A 24,150-nucleotide genomic window follows, 5' to 3' on the forward strand; every position below is an offset into this window, starting at 1 on the left:
TAAATTTGCCATTAATTTTTATTAATAAAAAAAATCACCTAAACATTTGTAGGATTCACAAAGGCTCCCGCAAAAAGAATGTTTTTCTTGTTCCAAACAAAATAAAGGAACGGATGATTAGCATCAAATTCTCTGGAAGTGCGAAAAGCTAACAGGGCAGACGGCACAGGATAAATATCGCCAACCTCGTTCACCTCAATTGAAGACTTTTGAAATACTTTGGAGATGTTAAAACGTTCACCTGCTTCCAACATATTGCTAAACTCGGCACGTTTTCCAAAAGCCGTAGATATGCCCATCTAAAAAGAAAACTTAGTTTTAATGAAAATCAAATGAAACCTGGAATAAAGTGCGATGATTTTATCAGAGAGTGAAATATCAGACAAAGTAATGGTTTTGATGCAGTAACACCCTATTATACTGGGTATATAGACACAACGTGTTTTGAAACACGATGAAGTGAAGAAAGATACCTATAAACCAATAAATGACTACTTTATTGGGTGTAGAAGGTTGTCTCTTGTATTTATTTATTAATCATCGAAAACCCGCTTTATTGTTTTTCATGCGTTTGAACCAATTGTCGAAGTACTTTTGCTACTCTGATTGAGGTATCTCCAAAACATGAACGCATCAACCGCTTCTTCAGGTGTCGAAAAACGTTGACCTCTCATTTACGTGCGGGAATAAAAAAAAGTCATTCGGTGCCAAGTTAGGACTATACGGCGGATGAGTCATCAAATCGATGTTTTGAGAGCTCAAAAATGTTGTTGTTTGAGCCGATGTACGATAGCTCACATTGAACAAGTAAAAGCATGCTAAGTTCGAAAAATTTGAGACAATTCGAACAAAATTGGGGCTTCCAGGGGCTCAAGAAGTCAAATCGGGAGATCGGTTTATATGGGAGCTATTGGATTGCCCAAAAAGTAATTGCGGATTTTTCATATAGTCGGCATTGACAAATTTTTTCACAGCTTGTGACTCTGTAATTGCATTCTTTCTTCTGTCAGTTATCAGCTGTTACTTTTAGCTTGCTTTAGAAAAAATGTGTAAAAAAAGTATATTTGATTAAAGTTCATTCTAAGTTTTATTAAAAATGCATTTACTTTCTTTTAAAAAATCCGCTATTACTTTTTGGGCACCCCAATATATCAGGTTATAGACCTATTTGAATTTTACTAGGCACAGCTGTTGAATGTCATAACAGAACACTATCTGCAAAATGAAGAAGAAGAAGCAAAATCGGGAGATCGGTTTATATGGGAGCTGTATCAAGCTAAAGATCAATTATGATCATATTGGACACGTCTTTTGAAGGTCATAGGAGAAGCCGTTGTACAAAATTTCTGCCAAATCGGATAAGAATTGTGCCCTCTAGAGCCTCAAGAAGTCAAGATCTCAAATCGCTTTATATAGCAGATATATCGGGTTATGTACCGATTTGCGCCATACTAAGCACAGTTGTTGGAAGTCATAACCAAACGCCTCATGCATAATTTCAGCCAAATCTGATAAGAATTGCGCCCTCTAGTAGCTCAAGAAGTCAAGATCCAAGATTGGTTTATATGGCAGCTTTACCAGGTTATGAACCAATTTGAACCATACTTAGCACATTTGTTGGAAGTTATATCAAAACACCACGTACAAAATTTTAGTCAAATCGAATAAGAATTGCGCCCTCTAGCGACTCAAGAAGTCAAGATCCAAGATTGTTTTATATGGCAGCTATACCAGGTAATGAACCGATTTGAACCATACTTAGCACAGTTGTTGAAAGTGATACCAAAACACCACGTGTAACATTTCAGTCAAATCGGACAAGAATTGCGCCCTCTAGAGGCTCAAGAAGCCAAGACCCAAGATCGGTTTATATGGCAGCTATATCAAAACATGGACCGATTTGGCCCATTTACAATTCCAACCGACCTACACTAATAAGAAGTATTTGTGCAAAATTTCAAGAGGCTAGCTTTACTCCTTCGAAAGTGAGCGTGCTTTCGACAGACAGACGGACATGGCTAGATTGACTCAGGATGTCGAGACGATCAAGAATATATTGGGTTGCCCAAAAAGTAATTGCGGATTTTTTTAAAAAGAAAGTAAATGCATTTTTAATGAAACTTAGAATGAACTTTAATCAAACATACTTTTTTACACTTTTTTCTAAAGCAAGCTAAAAGTAACAGCTGATAACTGACAGAAGAAAGAATGCAATTACAGAGTCACAAGCTGTGAAAAAATTTCTCAACGCCGACTATATGAAAAATCCGCAATTACTTTTTGGGCAACCCATATTTCTATGGTCTTAGATGCATATTTCGAGGTGTTACAAACAGAATGATGAAATTAGTATACCCCCATCCAAGGGTGGAGGGTATAACAAGTCACAGGAAACTATGAAATGTAGCGTACACAATTTTTTTCAGCAGACTTTGTGCTGTTTGCAGTAACTTTTTTCATATTGGGTTGTCCCCTTATATAAATAATAAAAAAAATATTCCATATTATTCTTACCTCTTTTAGCACATTCGACAATTCAATGGAATATTCAATTTTAAATTTGGGAAATCTCACCACCTTGTCAAAGACCTCTTTTAATTGTTTATCCAAATCCAATAGATTGACGTTTTTCAATTTCTTAGCCAAATTCTTTAAGCCTTCTCGTTTGGCAGGCAATAAAACCAACATGCTGAGATCTGAGTCCTTATAGGGTAGTTCTAAGCATTCGCAATCCAACTCCTTTATAAAGTCATAACGGAATGTTGATTCAACATACATAAATTTAACCTTCACCGATACCTCCTCATTTAGCCAGAAATTGTGGTCGCTAGTGTATTCTTGTCTGAATTTTTGCCGCCATTCTCCCTTAAAATACAAAGCATTAATGAGAGCCAAACGGGTATCGCAACTCAAAGATTTGGCGGAGACTATATCGGTGATTTCACCTGCAGTCTTGCTTTCAATCCAAGCATTTATATGCTTAGCAGCATCTTCGCTTTTAGCAAAATCAATGGTTTCTGCGGCAGCATGATAGTGATCCTCGATCACAGCAGCATATTCCGGTTTGATGACATTGCCTTCTGAAACATAGACCTTGTTGGCGATTTTTATCCAAGGACTGTTTTGAAACTTTTCCAAAACCGAACAAAATGAATCACCCACTTCCTTTGGACAGTTGGATACAAATTTCATAGCAGAGGCAATTTCATCGGCCGTCTTACCTTTGGCCCCGGCAAAGGTCAAAGCCATGGATGTTTGTATGAACAGGGGTGAGATTAGAATGTTTTCCTTGCTTTTGGATGCCTGGAGTTTATCGAAAAGTTTTAAAGTCAATTCCACACAGCCGGGGGCTAATTTAAATTCTTTCTGGGCCATTTTAAGTTTCTATATATTTTTTTCTAGCTTTTCCAATGCAACTGATTCTTATGTTATCAAGCTATTAAAAGTCATTATGACCAGCACGTCTGACGAGAGCTTGTATTGCAAAAATAAGTTTCGCCCAAGGCCGACCTTCTATAACTCTGAAAATAAATGCAAAGTTCTAACAATGGGCTTTATTGGCTTGCATTGTCATGACCTAAGTTTTAATTCTAAAACAACTTTATGACCCTCCCCTCTTTCTTACTCACTTTTATTTTTGTGTAGCACATACTTGATGAGCAACAGGTGACCTTACAACAAGTCCATATAAACAAATGCATCGCTTTGTCCCATTGCATTTGCAACAGGTAAGGAAAGACACCATAGATAGGCAGCACACACGGCATACACTCATAGACATTAGTTAGTAAAAACAGTAAAAATGCTTGCGGTAACCAGGGCGAAGTCGGATTCGAGTAATTTTGCCCGGAGTCGAAATAATTTTCTCGACTCCGCCTCCGGTGAAAGTAGTAAAAAATGTTTCAACAAAAAAAATTTATTCTTAGTTCGGCCGGGCCGAATCTAATATACCCTCCACCATGGATCGCATTGGTCCCCAAATCGGATAATAATTGCGCCCTCTAGAGGCTCAATAAGTCAAGATCACAGATCGGTATATATGGCAGCCATATTAGATCATGTACCGATTTGAACCATACATAGCACAGTTGTTGGAAATCATAACAAAACACTTCATGCAAAATTTCAGCCAAATCGGAATGAGAATCGAGTCTCAAAAATCAAGATCCCAGATCGGTTCATATGGCAGCTATATTAAAACATGGATCGATATGGTCCAATCCCAACAGACCTACACTAACAAGAAGTATTTTTCCAAAATTTCAAGAGACTAGCTTTACTCCTTCAAAGCCGTTGTACAAAATTTCAGCCAAATCGAATAATAATAGCGCCCTCTAGAGGCTCATTAAGTCAAGATCCCAGATCGGATTATGTGGCAGCTATATCAGGTTTTGGCCCGATTAAAACCATATTTGGCACAGTTGTTGGAAGTCATAAAAAAACACTTCATGCAAAATTTCAGCCAAATCAGAATGAGAATCGCTCCCTCTAGAGGCTCAAAAATTCAAGATCCAAGATCGGTTTATATGGCAGCTATATCAAAACATGGATCGATATGGTCCAATCCCAACAGACCTACACTAACAAGAAGTATTTTTCCAAAATTTCAAGAGACTAGCTTTACTCCTTCGAAGCCGTTGTACAAAATTTCAGCCAAATCGTATAATAATTGCGCCCTCGAGAGGCTCAAAAAGTCAAGATCCCAGATCGATTTATATGACAGCTATATCAGGTTTTGGCTCGATTAAAACCATATTTGGCACAGTCGTTGGAAGACATAACGAAACACCTCAAGCAAAATTTCATCCAAATCGAAATGAGAATTGCGTCATCGAGAGGCTCAAAAAGTCAAGACCCCAGAACGGTTTATAAGACAGCTATATCAGATCATGGACCGATTTGAACCATACTTAGCACAGTTGTTGGAAGTGATACCAAAACACCACGTGTAAAATTTCAGTCAAATCGGACAAGAATTGGATCGAAATGAATCGAACCACAAAAATCAAATTTTATAAATTTTTATTCTCATTTCATCGGATGGGAATTGCGCCCTTCAGAGGCTCAAGAATTCAAGATCCCAGATCGGTTTATAAGGCAACTATATCAGGCTATGAAACGATTTGAAACATACTTAGCACAGTTATTGGAAGTCATAACAAAACACTTGACGCAAAATTTCAGCCAAATCGGATGAGAATTGCGCCCTCTAGCGGCTCAAGATGTCAAGATCCAAGATCGGTTTATATGGCAGCTATACCAGATTATGAACCGATTTGAACCATACTTAGCACAGTTGTTGGAAGTGATACCAAAACATCAGGTGCTTAATAACAGCCAAATCGGCTAAGAACTTGGTCCTCTAAAAGCTGAGAAGTCAAGACCCAAGATCGGTTTATATGGTAGCTATATCCGTTTTAAACCGATTTGAACCATAGCACAGTTGTGGGAAATGATAACAAAACACCACATGCAAAATTTCAGTCAAATCGGACGAGAATGGCGCCCTCTAGAGGCTCAAGAAGTCAAGACCCAAGATCGGTTTATATGGCAGCTATATCAAAACATGGATCGATAAGGCCCATTTACAATCCCAATCGACCTACACTAATAAAAAGTATTGGTGCAAAAGTTCAAGCGCCTGGCTTCGAGAGATAGCGTGCTTTCGACAGACAGATGGACGGACAGACGGAAGGACGGACAGACGGAAGGACAGACAGACGGACGGACATGGCTAGATCGACTTAAAATGTAATGACGATCAAGAATATATACTTTATGGGGTCTTAGATACATATTTCGAGGTGCTACAAACAGAATGACGAAATTAGCATACCCCCATCCTAAGGTAAGGGATATAAAAATGTCTATTTCAAATTTTAAGATGATCGGATGAAATTTTCGAACTGTACATTGTGCGCACATCAACATGAACAGACAGACAGAGAGACGGACGGACATAGCTAAATAGAATCAGAAACTGTTTCCAAGTTGTGTACATATCAATGTATCTATCTCCCTTTCTTCTGTGTATAACAAACACATGAACTAAATTATAATACTGAATTTTAGTACCACATTATGTGCTGTCCACTATAGAAATCGAGTGCAAGAGAGAAACCAGCAAAGAGAGGAGAGTTGTGTGTGAAAACAAAACTTAGATCTTTTAAACGCCGTATAACCACAAACGCCCATATTTGCATTTATTTTCAGTATTCTAAGAATGCGGTTTTATTTTTAAAAATTAGCTCTAATCAGACTCACTGAACCTAATTAAAATAATTTCGTGGCATAATCTTAATCATATTGCATTTTCAAAGCAAGAACAAATATCAAAAATTAGAATTCTTAAATTAAATAAAATGGCCGAAAATGAAATGAAGTTTGACCACGGCGCTGGGGAATTGACTTTGAAACTTTTCGACAAGCTACAGGCTTCCACAAATAGGCACAACATTCTACTTTCACCCTTGTCCATACAAATTGCCATGGCTATGGCTTTTACTGGGGCCAAAGGTAAGACTGCCGAAGAAATTGCCTCTGCTATGAGATTTGTATCTCATTCACCAGAGGAAGTGGGTGATTCATTTCGTTTAGTTTTGGAAAAGTATCAAGACAGTCCTTGGGTAAAAATCGCCAACAAAATCTATGTTCAAGAAGGCAATGCCATCAAACTGGAATATGCCGCCGTGATCAAGGATCAATATCAAGCTGCCGCTGAAACGTTGGATTTTACTAAAAGCGAAGCTGCCGCTCATAACATAAATGCTTGGATTGAGAGCAAGACTGCAGTTGAAATCAACGATTTAATCTCCGCTGAATCACTGGGACCCGACCCCCGCTTGGTTCTACTAAATTTTATGCACTTTAAGGGAGAATGGCAGCAGAAATTCTACGAACATGAGACTAGAGAAGATGATTTCTGGCTAAATGAGGAGCAATCAGTGAAGTTGAAATTTATGTATATTGAGTCTAAATTTCGTTATGGATTTATAAAGGACTGGGACTGTGAAGGCTTAGAACTACCTTATAACGACTCAGATCTCAGCATGTTGGTTTTATTGCCTGTCAAACGTGACGGCTTAAAGAATTTGGCTAAGAAATTGAAAAACTTTAATCTATGGGATTTGGATAAAAGACTGGAAAATGTGCGTGATAAGGTCGTAAGATTTCCCAAATTCAAAATTGAATATTCCATTGAATTATCGGATGTACTAAAGGAGGTAAGAAAACTTTGGCTTTTTTGTGATGATTATAATCAAAATATTCATTTTAAAACAAAAATCAAAACTCCTTTGAGGCCATCGCAGTGCAGAGATTAGCATGTATGCCTTTTAGGCTGAACACTGGATTCAAATTCTAGCGAGAACAACAAAAGAAATTCTCAGCACACTGTTACTAGATTACCACCTTCATCATGACAAGGATTTATCTGTACCATAGGCTTCTGTCTGATGTTTTTGCTTTAGGACAATTTGTTTTTGGATTTTCAATTGATTTTCATAACTAAATTTTATGCTTATTCCTTTCCAGATGGGCATTACAACCGCTTTCAGTAAACGTGCCGAATTTTATAATATCTTGGAAACAGACGCACATATTCACATCTCCAAAGTATTCCACAAGTCTTCAATTGAAGTAAACGAGGCTGGCACAGAAACAGCTGGTGGCATTGCACTGCGAATGCTGTCACTTCGCACATCAGAAGAATTTGATGCCAATCGCCCATTCCTTTATTTTATTTGGGATAAGAAAAATATTTTTTTAGCGGGAGCCTTTGTGAATCCTACAAATATTTAATAGACTTTGTTTAATAAAAATTTAAATTGAATTTTTGGTTAAAATTACTTACAAGCTAACAAAAGTTACTCAGTGCAAGTCAAATTAACTTATCGTTAGTATAAATGATATAGTCCATAACGCGTATGGAGTAAGCTATTTTACTTAAACATTCTTTTTCGTATAAACAATAATTTTCTTTACCTTGAGTAAAAACATAATATCGTTGAGGATACAATTTCTTGATTTAAAGAATGCTAGCTGGGCTACTAGGCATCCAACTGATCTGATGAACTACACTCATCAAATCAGTTTCTTTACATCAAATATTTGAGATGCTCAATTTTCCAACGTTTTAAGATTCAGTTCCTTTAGTAATAGATTTTTTCTTTATTTTAAGGATTTTTAACAGTGATCTACCCTAAATGTTTAGAATAGATCACTGACTAAAGTTTAGGAAGCAGTAATTTTACTTAAAAAAGTTTCTTTTTTCAAACAAGCAAGTATCTTTCACACCATAGAACTGAATGAGACCCAAACTTTGGCACTCTATAGCCACTTTGGCGAAAGTAATTGTCTGTATTGATGCCACTAGGGTTGCCCAAAAAGTAATTGCGGATTTTTCATATAGTCGGCGTTGACAAATTTTTTCACAGCTTGTGACTCTGTAATTGCATTCTTTCTTCTGTCAGTTATCAGCTATTACTTTTAGCTTGCTTTAGAAAAAAAGTGTAAAAAAAGTATATTTGAATATATTTCTTTTAAAAAATCCGCAATTACTTTTTGGGCAACCCAATAGAATTAGCTAGAAAAATGTCCGAACATTATAGTAATCGTTCAGTGGATATGATTGTCAATTTGGTCGAAGGACATCGTGTGATGTTTGCAAATAAAAACCACTCAAATAAGTGTCACATGAAGACAACGCCAACAATGAAGTTTTTGCCTATACTCAAAGTTGAAAAGTTTACAACTTGTACGCGTTGTTTTTATGAGATTAGTGTCTCAACAGCGTCATTAGCTCAACGACGTCAACGTCAACGTCATTAGCTCAACTACCCCCAACGAAGCTACCTTGAGTGGCATATGTCGTACATTGAAATGTCAAAGTGTTTTAGAAATAAACTTTGTTTTACAACTTATCTTCTCCAAATGTGTTTTGTATTGGTATTTTCATCATTATAACACGGTTTTGTTGCTTATGTGTGGAATATCGGTTAAAAACGAATATATTTTTATGATTTTAGAAAAATCCCATCTGTGTTATCAAGCCTTTGATAATTAGATTTACTATAAAAATAAAAAAAATTGTACTCAGCTGTCCGGATGACCTCACCTTATAAGTGCATCCTTCCAATCACTACGGGACGCATTTCGTCATTTGGTTAGAATAACTCATCTGCGCATCTTTTGGAAGTTGTATTCAAGTTGTAGCATGACCTTCCCCTTAACAGGCAAAAAAAAATGTTTTCAATTAAAAAATTAATTGAATCAATTATTTTTTAATGGAATCTGGATTTTTTCAATTACGATCGTAATTGAAATAAAGGCAATTTTTAATTACAAAAATAATGAATTCAGTCATTTTGTTAATTGAATCTGAACTTTTTTCAATTACGATCGTGATTAAAATTTTTGAAATTATCAATTAAAAAAATAATTGATTCAATCATTTTATTTACTGAATCTTACATTTTATATATATAATGTGATTGAAACTTTTATCTTTTTCAATCAAACAATAGGTCTGTTCGCGTATTTTTTCAGTAAAAATTTGCAGGAGAGTATGAACAGCTCTCTTGCTCTCTTTTGCTTTTTATTTGAATTAAACAGCTGATTTTCATAAAACAGCTCGATGCTGCAATTTTCGGCGGAGAAAAAAACCTCTCTCTCATGCACTCTTCCGCTCTCTTCTGTTGGCAAATAGAGTACGCGAACGAATTCTAGTAACAATTTGTGCAAATTTGCAAAAAAATTTTGTAAACGGCCAAGACCACTAACTTTTTTTCTTTTTGTCACTCGATTCGTTTGCCAATTCATTGGAAAGAAATGATTTTATAGAGGAAAACAGCTGTTTTCATTGAATTTGCAAAAACTGTCAGTAAGTTCTTTCAATCATTTTTTAATTGAATCGGAAGCCTTTTTAGGCCCAATAGACCCAAAACTGTCAGTTTTTGAAAAAAGAATTTTCCGCTCAAAATTTTGATAAATACTTTCGATATATAGAGATAAAACTTTCCAAGAATCAATCTTTCGACTAACTTTATAAATTTCTAGACGAAAATCTAAAATTTGATGTGTTTTTTGGCATACATCTTTTCGGGGAAACTTTTCGGATTAAGAGAACACAACAATCCTATGACTAGCTTAGGTGTATATCCATAATGGCATGGGGCGCATTAAATCCCCCTCTTTTCAAAGTCTTACCTAACCTTCTGAAATGTGACGAAAGCTAGTTTTATATACATTTTTTTTAATTCATTTGTATTTTCTAAATTAAATGATTTAAATATTCGCATTTTAGGAAATAAAAATAACACATAAAATAACTGCCAAAAAAAAACATTTGTTTTCAAACTATTTAAAATATCTTAAAATGTTTTTTTTTCAATTAATAGGATAGGGTTTCGTTATAACCTAGTTGTAACACGGACATTTTTTGTTTGTTGGAAACATTACAAAGAAAAATATCAGCATTTAGCTAAATATATATGGTTGAAGGATTAGATCTAATCAGATGCATTTTTGCCAGTTTTTATCTTTTTAATTGGTTTTTTAAGGGGTGTTTTTTTCAAAAGCTAAAATAGTTTACAACTTACTCTACCACTTTTGAAATCATAATGTGGCTGCAGCATAATGTGACAATCACTTAATAGAGTTCCCAGTGGTGGCAATGCGTGCATACATCACAAGTTCGCCTTCATAGTCTGCATAGGTCTGATTGTTGTAGGTTTTCGTGGCAGGTATAAAATGCCGCAAAGGATTTTCAATAAGGAAATCATAAAATTTAGACAATTTTTGTAGGTTGTGTAGAGTGTTGACTGAGCAAACATCGATTTTATCTAAAATTTCAATAATCCGATCATGCTGTTGTTTGGCTTTCAATTTGTATTGTTGCGGCTCAACTGTAAGAAAATGAGAACATAGAAAAATGTTGAAATATCATCCAAACCATGAACATACCCAAAAATGTGTCCACATTGGATTTTAAATCATTTGAATGTTGGGCAATTGAGTCGGCCCACAAAATACGATTGCGTACTTCCTGCAAGGCACCAAATGGTGTAAGCAAAACACCTGGGGCCAATTGCACAGTTGAGGAGAGCTCATTGGATTCGGTTATCAAAGGATTGGGTGTCAAATAATAGGAGCTGCAGAGAAAGAAGCAATATCAAATAGCATTTATATAGCTTTAGAAAATATCTTGATCTCTTGCTCATACCTCTCCTTGTTCATGCAACTCAAATGATGCATAGGAGTTTCACAAAACGTTGTCAACTCCATGGTATGTGAAGGTAAAATTGTATTTTGTGCCTGTGATGGCATTAAGGTTACATCATTTCCACCAAAACTGCGGCGCAATGATGTGTTGTTTAAATTACACACGGTTGCATCGAAATCCAATTGGGTACTACAGAACACATTGTCAGTGCTCATCTCAAAACTGTCCACCCCCAACAAGGACATATTGTTATGGGTGACTTTCATTTTGGCTGGCTTAAAATTCGATTTCACATGAGAGTTGTTGGCCATCAATGCCTCTAAATCATCCAACTGATGTTTCATGATATTCTTTGAATAGATGATTCTATCTTTGATTTGTGACAATTGCATCATATCGTATTGTATGCGATTTACGGAAGCACTTATTTCACCATAGACATTTTTGATGGAACCGAGAAGGACCTGCAAGTAAATAAAAAAGGAAGAAAATGAAAAAAAGTCAACCGAGAATTAAAAAAAATTTGAAAAGAGGATTGTGTTCGGATGGGCCGAATTCTCAATATCTTCTACCACATTTCTCTTTAAAGTCCCCGTAGACGCAGTTTTAAATCGACGAATGGCAGTCTTAATTTGACGAACTCTGGTATTGCCATCTGGATGCTCATGCTACACGGTTGAATCAAAGCCAGAGGACAGAGTGAGCCTGAGTGGTCTATGTTGAGGATGCAGAGCCTGAGATCTGTTTCCGGAGGATCACGGAATATATGATGTGGTATGGTTTTAACGCGAGGATGTCGGATGCGAACATCTTTACCGAGGGTACGGACAGGCATTTGTGGCGATCCTCGTCTAGCTCCCGTAGGTGAGCAAGCACGTTTCGGTTCAAGGGACCAATCGCCGCGGGAACAGGGTGGCCATTAGTTATTTAAAAACGCCAATAACCCGCCTTGTCATATCGAGCGTCATAGGCACTCAGTATTTGTTCAAGAGCCGGTGCCGCCCTGCCTCTAAATAAGACTCTCCGCTCGATATCGCTGATAGTCCGCTACTGCCGTTGTTACTACTCCGTATGGAGCATTCCACTATCCGCAACCTGTGGACGCGCCCGGTAGCTCGCAGCTAAGCTTCTCATGACAGCAATGAACAACACACAGATCGGACCTCAATGTACCAGCCTGTGTGGTGCTCACAGCTTTCCCGTGCCAGGAGGGATTTAATAATCAGGACGGTAACTTCACGAACAGCATTGGAGTGTAAGAAAGAGTTTAACGCCTTCTCGGAGGACGCCTTCCCGTTTGGGTACCGGGCCACAGTGGAGTAGGTAAGAACAAAAGGTATATGGTAAGTATATGGAGTAGCTGTAATTATAGCCACGGACAATGAACGGTATCGAGAGGGAAGTCTTGGTGTGAGGCCGAGCGGCACCGTCACTTACTTAAATACAGAGTACCTATGACACTCGATGCGACAAGATGAGTTATTGGCGAATTTAGATCACCAATGGCCATCACGTTCCCGCAGAAATCTGTCTTAAGAACCGAAACGAAATTGCTTACCCATAAGAGCTTGAACAGGATCGCTATCTTCACATGCAAATATAAGGTTACAGCAACAACAAAATTATCTTCGTTTCTCTTACCTCATGATTTTCCAAATACTTTTGCGAGGATTCTATTTCCGCTTTCAATGCCTCAATTTGTTGTACTAAATACTCATTTTCACCTTTTATAAAATTCAAAAAATTATATTCCACCACATAATTTCGCATTATTTCTTCACTTTGCTCCGTATCCAAATCGGCATTGAATATTTTAACTTTTTCCAACAGTTTGTCTTCGAAATCCTCATACGTTTTGGGAAATTCCAGTTCCAAATTTTTACGCTCCTGACAAGCGGCCAAGTATTTGCCAATTATGCCTAAAAGATTTGCTTGTGTTTTCATAAAATGAATTTCGAAATTTGACAAAGGTTCCACACTGCCATGGGCAGCAAGATGAGAATCATTAGTAGTGGTCTTATTCAATGACATAATGTGTTGCAATTGTTCCTCTTTTAAACGTAAAATAGTATTGAAAATAAGAAAGTTGGGTATATTACTGAAAATTTGACGCACATTTGACCAGAGTTTGGTCTTGGCCTCTTGCAAGATTTGATCTGTGGAAAAAAATTCATTACAAAGAAGTTTATATTTTAAAATATTTTTGTGATAATATCGCATCTTACAGTTACTGCCTTGTTCAGATAATGTATAAAAGTCCTCCAATTCTTTTAAAGCCTTTAGCACCGCCTCATTAGCCTTCTGTTCGCTTTTATTGTCATTGGTTAGAATCACAGGCATAGTGGCTAAGATTTTTTCCTTGTTCTCTTCCTCTCTTTTGAGGCATTTATCCAAAGCCTTGGATTTAAAATCAAAGATATGGACCCTGGCTTCAAGCTGTTCACATTTATTGCCCATATTTGCTATTTGTATATCTGAAAGTTTAAATTTTATAGACCATTATTATGTAAAAGAAATGTGATCCAGTTTCTGACACACTTTTTGTTTTAATTGAAACTCCCAGCGTTTCATATTTCTTCTTATGTTCCTCCAAATTCTGCTTCATATCATTGTGTTTCTTTTTCAAATCCTGCATTTTAAGTTGATTTTGCATTTCCTGTGGCAAAAAGGAGCGTTCACAAACCTGAAAAAAAGCAGAAGTTTTTAACATGTTTTTAGCAGTGTCTGCTGGTTGAGGTTGGTTTAATTACCGAAACAACTTGTCCCTTTATTTTTTCCGTTTTATGTATGAGAATGTTCTCCCTAATGTCTTTAACTTCTTGGCGTGGGCGGACTCGGCGCATTAGATTACAAAATAAATCCCTTTGGCGAGATTTAAAAACCCTGTAAGTAAGACCAAAGGAAATATGTTAGATGTGATATATTTTTATTTGAATGAGTCTGAAATCAGAGATAGGCATCTACCCAATAAATTCCCACTCATTGGGAATTTACTCAGTCAACTATCGATAAGAACCCAATGTATGTGAATTTATTGGGTAGATGTTCATCTCTATATGGAACCCCAAAGGATTAGAACTCAGTCACTAAGCGAAGACAGCTCTATCAATTTAGTGACCATTCGAAGAATATTTCAACGAGAGGTCGCATCTGTGGTCACATAACCGAAGTTACAAACGACGTCAACAGGCCCCCCATCGTTCAAGTGGCTGGTCCCAAACGAATTTTCATTACTAATGCTGGAGCATTTGTATGAATTGAATCAAGTGCATGACAAACATCTTCAACTTTTTTCTGGACAAACTTATTGTTCCCGATGTATGGAAAATTAGCAGTGTCTAGGCTACTAAAGACAAAAAAACAACCCGAGTAAGGGGCAAGGGTCGCCAGTCGTATGTGGAATTTAATGATAAGACCTCGAAGCCCCGAAGAGTTAAACCGGTACTGTTTGAGCTCTATCTACCCTCTACCCTCAGCATGCCAACGAGACTATATTATATGTGGATGATTGTACGACTACGGCTTCAGGTCTCTTCATTGATGACATTTGCGATTGCCGATATAGCTGCAAGAAATTAGAACATATCTTCTATCAAAATCTTCGGCCACATTGTTAACTATGGACAACGGAAGTAGGCCGGTAGTTGAATCTGAGATTCAATGGCCTCACGAATCCAACCTCCAAGTCTCTCAAGGTTACATCGGGTTAGATTGCAGGCCACGCGAGTGCAAACCCTTCAATCAGAGAACTTAGGCTCACGGCATCTCCGTATGGCTTCGTTCTGTCGACTCATTGTTATTTTACAAAGCTACTGCTCTTAGTTGTTTTTCTTGTTGTAGCAGTGTGTTATACACTAAGGAGACAGCTCTTGCCGATGAAGAACTCCATCGGGTCAAGTATAACCGTCTGCCATGGGATTGACTGCACTTGGTTGATTGTTCGGGTTTTACTGTCCCTCATACAAGCGCCATTTTGTGTTTTCAACTATATTATTGTGCCTCTCGCTGGTCTTAGGGCAAACTCTATTGCAACATATCCACCATACAGGCGCCTTTCGAGTTCGAGCATAACATTGAGCATGGCATTCAGGGCATCTCAAGGGACACTCCTATTTTTCCATGAGATCAAGCACCGCTGCAGTACCCCGTACCTTTTTGACCATCTGCTGAGGACTCAGTTGGAGAAAAATCGATACCACAGCAGGCACCCATCGGTGTGAATCCGCCGAACAACCGCAGTAAACATAGAGTGCAACGTCCGTGACCTTAAAGCCAAACTCGAGTTGCGACTGAAGTACAGCGCATTCAGTTCTCTTTTGACCCTTTCTTCATATTCGACAGTCATTTCGAATCCTTCGCAAATCTAAGATCCTTAAAATCAAGTGATATATAGTAAGCTTTTTTACTTTTACCGGCAATTCCGGTACGGGATAACTATGAGCATCACAAAGGCTGAAGCTTCGAACTTCAACCTGTGTGGTGTTCTTCGTTATGACGAGAAGCTAAGCTGGGAGCTACCGGGCGTCCACAAGTTGCGGATAGTGGAATGCTCCATTCGGAGTAGCTGCAACTGCAGTCGCGGACAATCAGCGGTATCGAGTGGAGAGTCTCAGTGTGAGGCCGGGCAGCACCGGCTCTTGAATAAATACTGAGTGCCTATGATGCTCGACATGACAAGGTGAGTTATTGGCGCCTTTAAATAACCAATGGCCATCATGTTGCCGCGGCGATCGGTCGAATAGACCGGAACGAGCTTGCTCCCCTAGAAGAGTTTGACGAGGATCGCCAACTGCACATTCAAATGTGGCTACAACAACAACAACCACCAGTTAAAATAATAATAAATGGCACTTTTGCTAAAAAAAAGCTATACTTTGACCCTGACAGGACCCCCAATATAAAAAATTACTGTATAAATTTCTTTTGCAAAAAGAACTTACGATTTCAATGCATCTTCACTTGGCATGGCTTCTTGTGGGCAACCAAGTTTGGTGGCCCAAACTCGAAAGGCTTCCACATCGGCTTCTATGGGCATATTTTACTTAAATTATTTTAATAAATACTTAAAAACACAATACTTTTACACAAGAAAACAAAAACACTTGTTTTTTGCACAGTTCATCTAATTCGAAAGACCGCGGCTCAAAAGTGGGCAAGTTGTTCAATTAGGTATGCTTTATATGGCGGGATGTGATGCAACAGCCATTATGCGACAAAAGACAAGCCCCAGAGATAAATCGTGTGGCCATATGTTACTTATTTTAATTATAGGGGTTTTGCATGGCGAAACAATAAAAATGTAATAAAACAAATTGAAATAAATCCACCTTGGAGTTTGTAATGGTTGAAAAATACAAAGCAAATTATTAATTTAAGGCCTAGATCTTCATTCGCAACGAAAATTCCTATAAAGTTATTGCGAAATTCGATGGACTCTTTCTTCGCCAGAACACAAAGAAAGTTCAAACAACAACACACAACAAAGAGAGCAGCATTAAAAACAGTGTTGATTGTTTCGTGAGCATTTAATTACATTTGCAATTAATTAAAGCGAAATGCAGATTGACGCAGCGACATGTCGCTACTATTTTCCTTATTGAATTCCCCGGAATGCGTTCACATTTTCTTAGACTCCATTTTTGTTAATAAGACTGTTGTTCGGGTTAAAAATCAAAGTCAGCTGGCTCAATAGTAACAAGCAATTGGGCAAGATTGTTTTGCTGCAGAAAAATTGCCGTAAATACCTATATTTGAGATTCTGCCCTTGATATCGCTGATTGCAGTTGCAACTACCCCGTATACGAGCATTCGACTATCCGCAAGTCTTGGAGCTTATCTGCCCGTGTTGTCTTCAAAGCCATCTAGTGCCGGCAGATTTTCCTCATTGTCGAAGCTTACCATTTACTCTATATGCATCATCAGTCAAGACTCTTTTAGACGCATGTAAACAACCAATACCTTTATTTTGCGAACAGCTGATAAATAAGTTGTTTTTCGCCAAACTTTTATATCGGATTAACCTGTTATCAAATGAAAAAATAAAATTAATACATTTATGTTATTTTTTGTTATAAGTTGCATTTGAGTGTTTGCTTAAAGTATCGCAAAGAAACAAACAAATATGGAAGGTCTGTTTAATTTTCTTAAGAGCCGACCAGTGTTTTGGGTTAGTGTTACCGGTTCCACGGTGGGAGTGGCTTGTTTTGTTAAGTAAGTTAAACATGAATTAAAATAGAAACCAAATTGATTAAAACAAAGATAATTACTTAAAAAATACAAATAAATATAGATAATGAATCATTCGCAGTATCGCAAGTATAGTGCAGTACTGTGATGCAATTATTGAGACTGGTGAAGTTCTTACCAACAAGTACAGATTAAAAAAGGGATAATGTTCATTCAATTACCTCGCTATTCAGCCTGTGCTATTAAATATTGCCCATATGTTGCGTCATTTTCTTTAAGCGTTGTATGGGTTTCCTAGGCCAGGGTCCCAATAAGGAACTTCGTATTCGTGTGCCTGGGTTTCATTTGGCATAAGAAAATATTTGTGCAATTTCTCCTCATATGTTTTTGTTGTAACCGCAGATTTGCGGAAGTAAGCAGTCCATGACCATGATCCTGGATCTATCCCGTTATCTGTGTGGTGTTCATTGCTGTCACGAAAAGCTTAGCTGCGAGCTACCGGCCACGTCCACAGGTTGCGGATAGTGGAATGCTCCATACGGAATAGCTGCAACGTCAGTCGCGGACAATCAGCGGTATCGTGCGGAGAATCTAGGTTAGAGGCCGGGCGGCACCGGCTCTTGCACAAGTACTGGGTGCCCATGATGCTCGATATGACAAGGCGAGTTATTTGCGCCTTTAAATAACGAATGGCCACCTTGTTTCCGCGGCGATCAGTCCTTTGGAACACAACGAGCATGCTCACCTACAGGAACTTGACGAGAATTTGCTCCTCCACATAAAAATGTGGCTACAACAAAAACAACCTTTCCTGATCGACAGTTTGTATGCACCGAAACGACTTTGCTCCACAAAGGCAGATTGGCAACGATCGCTATCCCCATATACAAGTATTGGCTACAATAACAAATGAACCCGGCTACCTTTGGGTGTTTGATGGTTAAGTTAATATAACCGTGTGTTATGTCTTCATACTCATTTTCTTAACTAGGGTCTGTTAAATACCAAACTTTGGAACTCTGCCGTACTTGGTTAGCCCAGCTCAAAAGGAGTACTAGCGTATAAATATGCTGGATGATACGTTCACTTAAAGCTGATTTCGCTTCCAAAAGCGTATCCTCGTATATGTTGTTTAGACCTGTCTTGATACGCTGCTGGAGTTAAAGACTCTCTTAGCGCTGAACCTGTGAGTTTATACAGGTTGGTTCAGTGTCACACACAAACCCCGTTAAAATAAACACAAGCTGAGACAATGTTGTCCTCTAACCTTTTACGCAATCCTACATAGCCATTTTAAATTAATTTTTTAATATTTTTTCTATTTTATAGGGATTTAATGCAAGGTGGCAAATTTACCAAACCCACTAAAGCAGATGGAAAAATTGTAATTGTAACCGGTTCGAATACCGGCATTGGCAAAGAAACTGTACGTGAGCTGGCGAAAAGAGGTGCCACAGTGTATATGGCCTGCCGAGATATGAAAAAATGTGAAGAGGTAAATTTCTAATTCGTACAAACAATTTGGAAAAAAAAAATTAAATATGTTCCCTGCCATTTCAGGCCCGCGAAGAAATTGTCTTGGAAACAAGAAACAAATACGTCTATTGTCGTGAATGTGATTTAGCGTCATTAGATTCCATAAGAAAATTTGCGGAAAAGTAAGTGCATGCTTTTTAATACCCCAGCTTTCCTTGGCTGTTCATAAACCTTTTTTTTTTTTTTTGTTATACAGGTTCAAATCTGAACAAAATCGTTTGGACATACTTATAAATAATGCCGGTGTTATGCGTTGTCCTCGTTCCTTAACCAAAGAAGGCTTTGAATTGCAATTGGGTGTCAATCACATGGGTCATTTCTTATTGACAAATCTTTTATTAAATGAACTAAAAGTGAGTAAAGTTTTCAATGCATAGAACAGGTTGCACATACAAAATGCAAAAGTCTTGTCAGAAGAGTTTTGCATTTATGTAGCAAGAAAAAACCTAAAAATCTATCACTATGTGTTTATTTTAGAAAAATATTCATCTTAACAATTATGATTATTTATCATCCACCATAGGACTTAGCGTTTATAAATATTATTGATGGTATGCAGGTTCAAATCTGATAGTAATCACACCCAGCCCCTAGATGGCGTAATTATTATTCGATTTGGTTAAAATTTTGCTCGATAATTTCCCCTACTACCTCAAACTTTCATGTTAAGTACGGTCCGAATCTATCCATGTTGTCGTTGTTGTTGTTGTAGCCACATTTTCATGTGAAGGTGGCGATCCTCGTCAAGCTCCTGTAGGTGACCAAGCTCGTTCCGGTACAAAGAGCCGATCACCGCGGAAACAGGGTGGCCATTGGTTATTTAAAGACGCCAATAACTCGCCTTGTCATATATAGCATCATAGGCAATAAGTATGTATGCAAGAGCCGGTGCCGTCAGACCTCTCACTGATTGTCCGCGACTGCCGTTGCAGCCACTCCGTATGAAGCATTCCCCTATCCGCAACCTGTGCACGCGTCCGTCTGTGAATCGCAACTAAGCTTCTCATAACAGCAATGAACACCACACAAATTGGAGCTCATAGTTGCAGTCTGTGTGGTACTCACAGCTATCCCCGCTAAACTGATCTTCCGATTGAACTTCTTGAGCCAGTTAGAGGGGTTATTATTATCCGATTTGGCGAAATGTTGCTCGTTAATTTCGCCTAAGGCCTACAAAATTCTTATCAAGAATGTGACGAGTCCATCCATGTTGTTGTTGTAACGGTCCAAAGGACCGATCGCAGTGGGAACAGGGTGGCCATTGGTTATTTTAAGGCGTCAATAAATCGCCTTGTCGTATCGAGCATCGTAGGCACTAAGTATTTGTGCAAGAGCCGGTGCCACGCGACCTCTCACTGAGACTCTCCCCTCGATGCCGCTGATTGTCCGCGACTACAGTTACATCTACTCCGGATGGAGCATTCCACTTTCAGTAACCTGTGGACGCTACTGGGTGCTCGCAGCTAAGCTTCTTGTGACAGCAATGAACACCACACAGATCGGACCTCAATGTTCCAGCTTGTGTGGTGCTCACACAAGCCGAGTCCGTCCATAATCTGACATAGATCTCATATAAACACGTTTGACTTCTTGAGCCTCTAGAGGGCGCACTTTTTATCCGATTTGACTGAAAAATTGTCCTTTGATTTCTATTACGACCTTCAACATTCATGTCAATCAGGGTCCGAATCGAGCTATAATCTGGTATAGATCCCACATAATCAATCTCCAGATTTTACTTCTTTATCCTCTAGAGGGCGGAGGCCACCGTAGCTCAAAAGTTTGCATGTCCGCTTATGACGCAGAACGCCTGGGTTCGAATCATAGCAGGAATATCGGAAATTTTAGCGGTGGTTATCCCCTCCTAATGCTGGCGACATTTAAGAGGTACTTTGCCATGAAAAAACTTCTCCCCAAATAGGTATCGCTCTGCGGCACGCCATTCGAACTCGGCTATAAAAAAGAAGGTCCCTTATCATTGAGCTTAAAATTGGATTGGACAGCACTCATTGAGTTGTGAAAAGTTTGCCCAAGTTTCTTAATGGAATGTTCATTGGCAAATTTGCATTTGCATCCTCTAGAGGGCGTACTTCTTATTCAAGCATATAACCAAATCCTTATTATAGCCTCTCATTTTTCAGTTTCTGCTTATTAAAAGGAAATTTCCAAAGAACTTGACAAATGCGATCTATGGTGGAGGGTATATAAGATTCGGCCTGGCCGAACTTAATGCTCTACTACTCTTATTTGTATTATTCATAATTTGTTATGTTTTAGAAAGCAGCCCCTAGTCGCATTGTTGTAGTTTCCAGTATGGCCCATACAAGAGGCGAAATAAACATTGGTGATTTGAATAGTGAAAAGTCGTATGATGAGGGCAAGGCATACAATCAAAGTAAATTGGCAAATGTTTTGTTTACCAGGGAGTTGGCCAAAAGACTTGAAGGTATGTTTAAGAAAAATAAAAAGATATATGCAATGTCCTCAAATTTGACCACTTATTACTATGCAAATACAACATGATTGCACTTAATTAGGGCTATATTGAAGTTTCAGTTTTCATTTTATTTCCCATTTAATTGTCTCTTCTACTCTCCAGGTTCCGGTGTCACTGTAAATGCTCTACATCCTGGTGTTGTGGATACAGAACTCTTCCGCCATATGGGCTTTTTTAATTCATTCTTTGCTAGTTTGATTTTTAAACCTCTATCTTGGCCTTTTCTTAAGACTACTGCAAATGGTGCCCAGACTACTTTATACGCCGCCCTAGATGAGGACCTCAACACAGTCAGTGGTCAATATTTTAGCGATTGCGATTTGAAGGATGTGGCACCACAAGCCAAAGATGATGCCTTGGCCAAATGGCTATGGGCAGTAAGTGAAAAATGGACGAAATTGACGCATTAGTACTGTTATGTTAGCAGGCATGCTTCCAAATTGTTTCTATACATATGTATGTATGTTTTTCTAAAATATGTTAAGCATTTTAAAAATAAAATTTTATTTATGAAAAGAAAAAAATTCAAAATTAAATGATTTAAAAAAAATATTTTTAAGCAAGCATTCTAACAACTCGGTAGTTGCCGAAATGAGGATGGTAAAAAAGCTGGATGGTGGAAAGCTTTTCATGCATTTTTGTTAGATTATGCAAGGACAACAAACTTAGGCTTGGAATGTTTCTTGGGTGTAGAGCTCTTGGAAGCTGATTGAAGGGTTTATGTTTCCAATATTTTCTTTTTCCTTATTTATTTATATGATCTAATTATGTCAACAAAATTAGAGTCTGAATCGTTCTTAAAAATAGAAAATCGTTTATGTACATTTTAACCCTAAGGCATTAACATAAAGCTTTGGTCACTTCCTCTCCACTCTCGTATGGCATGTACACCCGAAAGGTTTATAAAAACATAAGAGCCCCCATATGAATCACAGAAACTGCATTACTTGCCGATTTGCCCATTTGAAAATAATTTGTCTTAACTTTTGGGTTGTGCCAGTTGTATGATACCTACCGAAGGAACCTGCTTTTATATTGAATAAAATGAAGGAAAAACAATGGGGTCTCCTAAAAGCCAATCTATAAAGTAAACACCAAACACTAAAAATTGTCCTACCCCTTTGAAATAAAACGCTTTAAACTTTTTCCGAAGACTAATTTATTGGTCTCCTAAATTTTTCAAGATTTTCTTTTTAATTAGTTTACAAAATGTTTATGCATACAAAAATATTTCGTATTTTGTATTATTTCTTCATGTTAATTCTTTCTCGTAGAGAACACAATCCCTACATTTAAAAACAAAACTTATTTGTATTTAAAAATATTGAAAATGTTAAAAAATTGTCTCTTCTAACATAATCCTAAGACTATAGGTTTACTTAAAATCTAATTTGTAGTCCGTTACCAGCGTCCTCGGCCTCCACCTCCTCCACGACCGCCGCCACCGCCTCCTCTGCCAAAGCCACCACCTCCTCCGCCACGGCCAAAACCGCCTCCACCACCTCCGCGACCTCCACCTCCTCCTCTACCAAAGCCACCGCCTCCACCACGGCCTCCTCCACCACCTCTGCCGAAACCACCTCCTCTACCGCCGCCACCACCTCTACCACCACCAACACCTCCAGCAGGACCCTTCTTTTTGGCTCCCTTAGGTTGTGGAGGTTTGGGCAAAAACCTGGCTATGGGCAGCAGTTTCGAGGGATCAATAAACAGTTTTTGGTTTTGCTTAAAACTGCTGGCATTCATGTTCTCCGACAGCTTCACCGATACCGAATAGTCTTTGACGGTGCCGAATATCTCGTCAATTTTACCGATTTGTTCTTTATTTTCCAAAAAGATGGGAGCATTGAAATAGGGCACATCATCAATTTCGACTTTGCACACCAAATCATCTTCACATTTGTAGGCGAAATGACCCAAGGGTATGACACGATCTGGTGGTCCTTGGTTGAAGTTTCCACGATCGCGACCACCAAAACCGCCACGACCTCCACCACCACCGCCACGTCCACCAAATCCTCCACGGCCACCACCGCCTCCTCGACCACGACCTCCACCGAAGCCGCCGCCACCACCACCACCACCGCCACCACGGCCACGTCCTCCGCCTCCACCAAAGCCCATATTTTACAGTTTTTGTTAGAAATAAAACAACTCTGTGTTGATATTTATTTCAATTCCTGCTTTTAGTCGCACTTTATGGGAATTTTCTTTAATAATTCCGCTCAAAAATGCACGTTTTTGTTTACAAGAACTAAAGAAAAGAGAACCACGAGGTTTTTAAGTAAAATGTCAACAGTTATAACAGTTACGGCTTCTAGTGACACTGACTTTTGACAGATGGTTCTTAGCCAGAGTTGTTATAATGTGGTATACAAATACGACAGAACCTAATTAAAGCGTTGTCAATGAGTTGGTCGGATTTGTCATTGGCATCGGTGGTAACAGGATACACTGATAGAAGGTTTAAGGCCTGGTTATGCTCTCTCGTAAAGCTGAGTATGCACCTCCAGCGAAATTTTCGGTTGCAGCCCAACAACGAAATATTGAGTGCACTGTCTGTCAAATCAGTGATTTTTACTCTGATTTTATGTATGTTACTAGTTCGCGCCATATTTCGTTGATTGTGAGTGTTATAGTTCTTGACTATAACACACACACACACAAACAAAACTCGTCGAAAAATAGTGCACTTCGCGAAAAAAATGTA

General features: G+C 38.3%; 5 protein-coding genes across 5 annotated transcripts; 2 read left to right on the top strand and 3 right to left on the bottom strand.

The window, feature by feature from the left end:
- LOC106080741 (leukocyte elastase inhibitor) lies at positions 1 to 3,535 on the bottom strand. The gene is made up of 2 exons (XM_059369958.1): positions 2,413 to 3,535; positions 1 to 299 (listed from the first exon to the last, which is right to left on the bottom strand). The coding sequence occupies exons 1-2, from the start codon at positions 3,373 to 3,375 to the stop codon at positions 39 to 41; spliced, it is 1,224 nt and encodes a 407-aa protein (XP_059225941.1). The 5' UTR covers positions 3,376 to 3,535; the 3' UTR covers positions 1 to 38.
- A 2,643-nt stretch (positions 3,536 to 6,178) lies between these two features.
- LOC106080740 (serine protease inhibitor 42Dd) lies at positions 6,179 to 7,847 on the top strand. The gene is made up of 2 exons (XM_013242251.2): positions 6,179 to 7,223; positions 7,534 to 7,847. The coding sequence occupies exons 1-2, from the start codon at positions 6,363 to 6,365 to the stop codon at positions 7,798 to 7,800; spliced, it is 1,128 nt and encodes a 375-aa protein (XP_013097705.2). The 5' UTR covers positions 6,179 to 6,362; the 3' UTR covers positions 7,801 to 7,847.
- A 2,655-nt stretch (positions 7,848 to 10,502) lies between these two features.
- Positions 10,503 to 16,378, bottom strand: LOC106080738 (augmin complex subunit dgt5). Its single transcript, XM_013242245.2, has 8 exons — positions 16,162 to 16,378; positions 13,972 to 14,104; positions 13,760 to 13,904; positions 13,447 to 13,695; positions 12,863 to 13,377; positions 11,222 to 11,685; positions 10,963 to 11,150; positions 10,503 to 10,904 (listed from the first exon to the last, which is right to left on the bottom strand). Exons 1-8 carry the CDS (start codon positions 16,254 to 16,256, stop codon positions 10,645 to 10,647), a joined length of 2,049 nt encoding a protein of 682 aa, XP_013097699.2. The 5' UTR covers positions 16,257 to 16,378; the 3' UTR covers positions 10,503 to 10,644.
- Positions 16,379 to 17,190: 812 nt separating this feature from the next.
- On the top strand, positions 17,191 to 21,958 carry LOC106080725 (retinol dehydrogenase 13). Its single transcript, XM_013242224.2, has 6 exons — positions 17,191 to 17,431; positions 18,737 to 18,902; positions 18,968 to 19,065; positions 19,140 to 19,296; positions 21,221 to 21,389; positions 21,543 to 21,958. Exons 1-6 carry the CDS (start codon positions 17,343 to 17,345, stop codon positions 21,848 to 21,850), a joined length of 987 nt encoding a protein of 328 aa, XP_013097678.2. The 5' UTR covers positions 17,191 to 17,342; the 3' UTR covers positions 21,851 to 21,958.
- Positions 21,959 to 22,582: 624 nt separating this feature from the next.
- On the bottom strand, positions 22,583 to 23,747 carry LOC106080728 (probable H/ACA ribonucleoprotein complex subunit 1). The gene has a single exon (XM_013242229.2). The coding sequence runs from the start codon at positions 23,562 to 23,564 to the stop codon at positions 22,842 to 22,844; it is 723 nt and encodes a 240-aa protein (XP_013097683.2). The 5' UTR covers positions 23,565 to 23,747; the 3' UTR covers positions 22,583 to 22,841.
- Positions 23,748 to 24,150: the final 403 nt, after the last annotated feature.

Source organism: Stomoxys calcitrans, chromosome 5 (assembly GCF_963082655.1).
Source record: "Stomoxys calcitrans chromosome 5, idStoCalc2.1, whole genome shotgun sequence".
Lineage (NCBI taxonomy): Eukaryota > Metazoa > Arthropoda > Insecta > Diptera > Muscidae > Stomoxys > Stomoxys calcitrans.

Excerpts from the sequence above, each read along its gene's own strand:
- LOC106080741 (XM_059369958.1), bottom strand. The coding sequence starts at position 3,375 with ATGGCCCAGAAAGAATTTAAATTAGCCCCCGGCTGTGTGGAATTGACT. Across the intron at positions 300-2,412 it reads AGTCTGCTGAAAAAAATTGT|ATGGGCATATCTACGGCTTT; the intron begins GTACGCTACATT and ends TTTTCTTTTTAG.
- LOC106080740 (XM_013242251.2), top strand. The coding sequence starts at position 6,363 with ATGGCCGAAAATGAAATGAAGTTTGACCACGGCGCTGGGGAATTGACT. Across the intron at positions 7,224-7,533 it reads TATCGGATGTACTAAAGGAG|ATGGGCATTACAACCGCTTT; the intron begins GTAAGAAAACTT and ends ATTCCTTTCCAG.
- LOC106080738 (XM_013242245.2), bottom strand. The coding sequence starts at position 16,256 with ATGCCCATAGAAGCCGATGTGGAAGCCTTTCGAGTTTGGGCCACCAAA. Across the intron at positions 14,105-16,161 it reads AGTGAAGATGCATTGAAATC|GGTTTTTAAATCTCGCCAAA; the intron begins GTAAGTTCTTTT and ends TCTTACTTACAG. Across the intron at positions 11,686-12,862 it reads AGTATTTGGAAAATCATGAG|GTCCTTCTCGGTTCCATCAA; the intron begins GTAAGAGAAACG and ends ATTTACTTGCAG.
- LOC106080725 (XM_013242224.2), top strand. The coding sequence starts at position 17,343 with ATGGAAGGTCTGTTTAATTTTCTTAAGAGCCGACCAGTGTTTTGGGTT. Across the intron at positions 17,432-18,736 it reads GGAGTGGCTTGTTTTGTTAA|GGATTTAATGCAAGGTGGCA; the intron begins GTAAGTTAAACA and ends TCTATTTTATAG. Across the intron at positions 21,390-21,542 it reads GTTGGCCAAAAGACTTGAAG|GTTCCGGTGTCACTGTAAAT; the intron begins GTATGTTTAAGA and ends TCTACTCTCCAG.
- LOC106080728 (XM_013242229.2), bottom strand. The coding sequence starts at position 23,564 with ATGGGCTTTGGTGGAGGCGGAGGACGTGGCCGTGGTGGCGGTGGTGGT.